Below are 3,494 nucleotides of genomic sequence, written 5' to 3' on the forward strand. Positions count from 1 at the left end.
GCCAGTTGACTCAATGACAGACCTTATGATACAACCATTCGACCATCCAACCCCTACGGTCTGCATAAACCAACGCATATATTGTTAAGACATAGATTTAAGTGGGACGTATATTTATAAATTTGTAATTATGACCCGATAATGTACTTTTGTCGTCATATAGCAGTAGTGTAAGAAGCTATTTTTAAAACTGTGTCGTAACTGTGAGATGACTTATGCATACAGTCGTTCGTGCGTGAATGGTGTAATTAACATTAAATCAAGTCTCTGTCTTTTTATGGTAAATACAATCGAGCTTATAGTCAACTACTAACAGTATGTGTGTCGTAATGTCATGAATGCATTTGTGCAATACTGTTCTGATGGAACACGGTGACAATCTGAGCATATAGTGAATCATCTGGGCTGTGCATCTTGCTGTAAGTAACAGCAGTCATCCCTGACCGCGGCCTTTACATTGTCTCGTGTTACAATAAGAAGAAGGTTTGAAGTATTAGACGGAGGTTTAAAGTGTTAGTAAAGCGAAGACTTCAATACGATATTACTCAAAAGATCAATGTAGTGGATGGTGACTATATAGTAACTATAATAAATCGTTTTGTAGTAATTATAAAGTGAACAATTGAGCAAGGTGTCTGTTTAGTGAATGTTGGTAGGAGGGAGAGAGATCTATACGATATCTGTTTATATCGGTGTATACACTCAGTGTTTGTTCGTGGGTTATTAACATGATGTTTACAATATCTTAATTATAAGAAGACATATCGGCCGACTGTTATTGTTGATATTTAATCAGGATAGGTCGACTGTGATCTACGTTTATAGAAATGATTAACCTATGGGATATTCTAACACCATTTACTGATGTAACAACCATTTTACTGACTCTTGTCTTTCTACTAGTTATTGGATATGTCATCTCAATGCAGGAACGATCTGGGATACCTCCTGGACCACCATATTGGCCAATTGTGGGAAACATGCTCGATATGCGAGGCAAACGAGTAGGTAAGAGACATAAATATTATGCAGAACTGCAAGAAAAATATGGCGACATTTTTCGAATTTATTTCGGTAACCAGTTGTTGGTAGTTTTAAACGATTTCGAATCTATCGAGGAAGCTTTTGTGAAGCAAAAGGATCTGTTCAGTTCGCGACCAGTAGATAAGCTTTGGGGAATTCAACAGGCTGTAAAAGACGGAAAGGGAGTCCTCTGGGCGAGTGGACAAGAATGGAAAGAAGAGAGAAGAATGACAGTTCGTGCACTTCGGGACCTAGGAGTCGGGAAGACTACTCTCGAGGATAGGATTAAGGAAGAAGCTAAAATCATTTTAGGCTATGTAACAGCACACGAAGGAAAGCCATTTATTGTTCATGATTTAATGATGAAAGCTACAACCAATATCGTCAGTACAGTTGTATTTGGTAAAAGATATGATTATAGCGATCCTGATTTTCTTCAAATCATTAAAGTTCTACAGATAAATTTCAAGGGAGAGATGACCTTTTTTTCACCTATTCATCAGTTTCCCATGCTTCGTTTCATTCCAGTCCTGGCTGCGAAAATATTGACTGCTCGAAATTCTATCGAGAAGGTGAAACAGTTTATTGTTGAGCGTATTGAGGAACACAAAGAAGTTTTCGACAAAAGCGACATAAAGGATTTTATTGATGTTCACTTGGATATGTGTGCTAATGGCGCATCCGATGTCACCAGTGAAGGCAACACGAAAAGAACCATTTTAAGTCTATTTGCTGCTGGATCAGACACGACAGCTACCACCCTCGATTGGACATTGCTCTATATGATCCTTCATACGGAAGTCCAGAAGAAATGCCAAGAGGAAATCGACAGTGTGGTCGGTGATAGTCGTATGGTTGGTTGGTCTGATAAGTCTAAAATGCCGTACAACGAAGCAACACTTCTTGAAGTACAACGGATAGCAAACGCAGTGCCCACTACAGCTCCCCACACAACGGACAAAGATGCCGTAGTAAAAGGATTCCTAATCCCACAAGGTTCTTTGGTTTATGGAAATTTGTACGCATGCCACCTTGATTCTAGATACTGGAAGGAACCTTTACAGTTTAAACCAGAACGCTTCCTTGATGGTTCAGGGACGATATCCAAACAAACTGCTGCTACATTAATACCCTTTTCAACAGGTCCACGGATATGTGTTGGTGAATCACTGGCTAGAATGGAAATATTTCTTTTTTTCACAAATCTCCTACAGAGGTTTTCATTCTCGACCTCCGGCAGTGAGAAACCCAGTACTGATGGAATATGTGGATTGAGTATGTCCACACCAGAATATACCCTAACTGCCACGCCTCGATAAGATTTCAGTTAACTCTAAAAACAAATTATTTGTTGGTGTAATTTGCTAATCGTTTTATTGCAACTCACATTTGCTCTTCGCCACCCATATCCACCGGTCCACCGTTGCTTGTACTCGCACTAAAAGAGTTTGTTCTCCGCCGATTTTCAGAAATAGTATTGCGTTGCAGAATGACCCTATTCACACAAGTAGTACCAGATTGATGTATTCTGACTAATTCATAACTTGAAACCTAGATTTAACTGTTACCAATATGATATATCACAGGTGATGGGCGGCTGAAATAAGACTTTCTGTGCATTAACTGTGATTAACGCTTAAATATTTATCTTAAAGATTATGTAGGTAAGATTGTGTACCGTTTTGTAGATATTGCTATATAAACATAGTAGTTTGTAGTTTCATTGTTTTTTGTAAATTTACATGATGTGAAATAAGTTGTTGATTAAAATATCGTAGTCCTTATGCAGTTGAGCTTGACTGATAAGGTTGGTTATTAAAGGTTAATTGGTGGGCGTGTTACCTTGTCAGACAAGTTAATTGGTGGGCGTGTTACCTTGTCAGACAAATTAATCAGTGGGCGTGTTACCTTGTCAGACAAGCTAATTGTTTAGATATGATTTGTTGATTTGACTTTATATCCAGATTAGTATAAAATCTTATTGTATAACACAGTTCTCATAATAAATAAAATATACCAGCTTTCAAAAACTTGAAAGAAGTTCATTTACTTACGTTACCCAATCTTAAACCTCTGAACAGCCAGGTGCTAATTAATGGGTTACTTGTTGAGATGAACAGATTAACCTATTCCAATAAACAGTTATAATAAACTGGCGTGCACGTAAAAGATCCCTTAGAATTTGATATAAGAGTAGGGATTGTGGTTAGGTCCCGAAAAGCAAGCATCAAAAGGAACTGATATTCCTTTCAAAGGTTCTGATATTACTTACAAAAGGGTCTGGAGCGAGAAGATGACAAAGTTTACTTTAAGCCTGGTCAAGGGGAAGTTACTGGTGACAGAATAAATGTCAATATAGTTCGTGGTATCGGTTTGCGTATTGGCATTGAGTATGCTAACAGTTAAAAAGGTTCTCGTCGCCCGTGTTGCAATTTCGACATTTTTTTTTTCCATTTCCCATTTTCCTCAAT

The 3,494-nt window shown here is 38.0% G+C and overlaps 1 protein-coding gene across 1 annotated transcript; it reads left to right on the forward strand.

Moving 5' to 3' along the window:
• Positions 1-221: 221 nt before the first annotated feature.
• LOC126829764 (cytochrome P450 2D3) lies at positions 222-3,048 on the forward strand. Its single transcript, XM_050559882.2, has one exon. The coding sequence runs from the start codon at positions 828-830 to the stop codon at positions 2,340-2,342; it is 1,515 nt and encodes a 504-aa protein (XP_050415839.1). The 5' UTR covers positions 222-827; the 3' UTR covers positions 2,343-3,048.
• The last annotated feature ends 446 nt before the right edge of the window (positions 3,049-3,494 follow it).

This window comes from Patella vulgata, chromosome 8 (genome assembly GCF_932274485.2).
Source record: "Patella vulgata chromosome 8, xgPatVulg1.2, whole genome shotgun sequence".
Lineage (NCBI taxonomy): Eukaryota > Metazoa > Mollusca > Gastropoda > Patellidae > Patella > Patella vulgata.

What these genes read in the sequence shown, in the direction of transcription:
- LOC126829764 (XM_050559882.2), top strand. Translation starts at nt 828, where the DNA reads ATGATTAACCTATGGGATATTCTAACACCATTTACTGATGTAACAACC.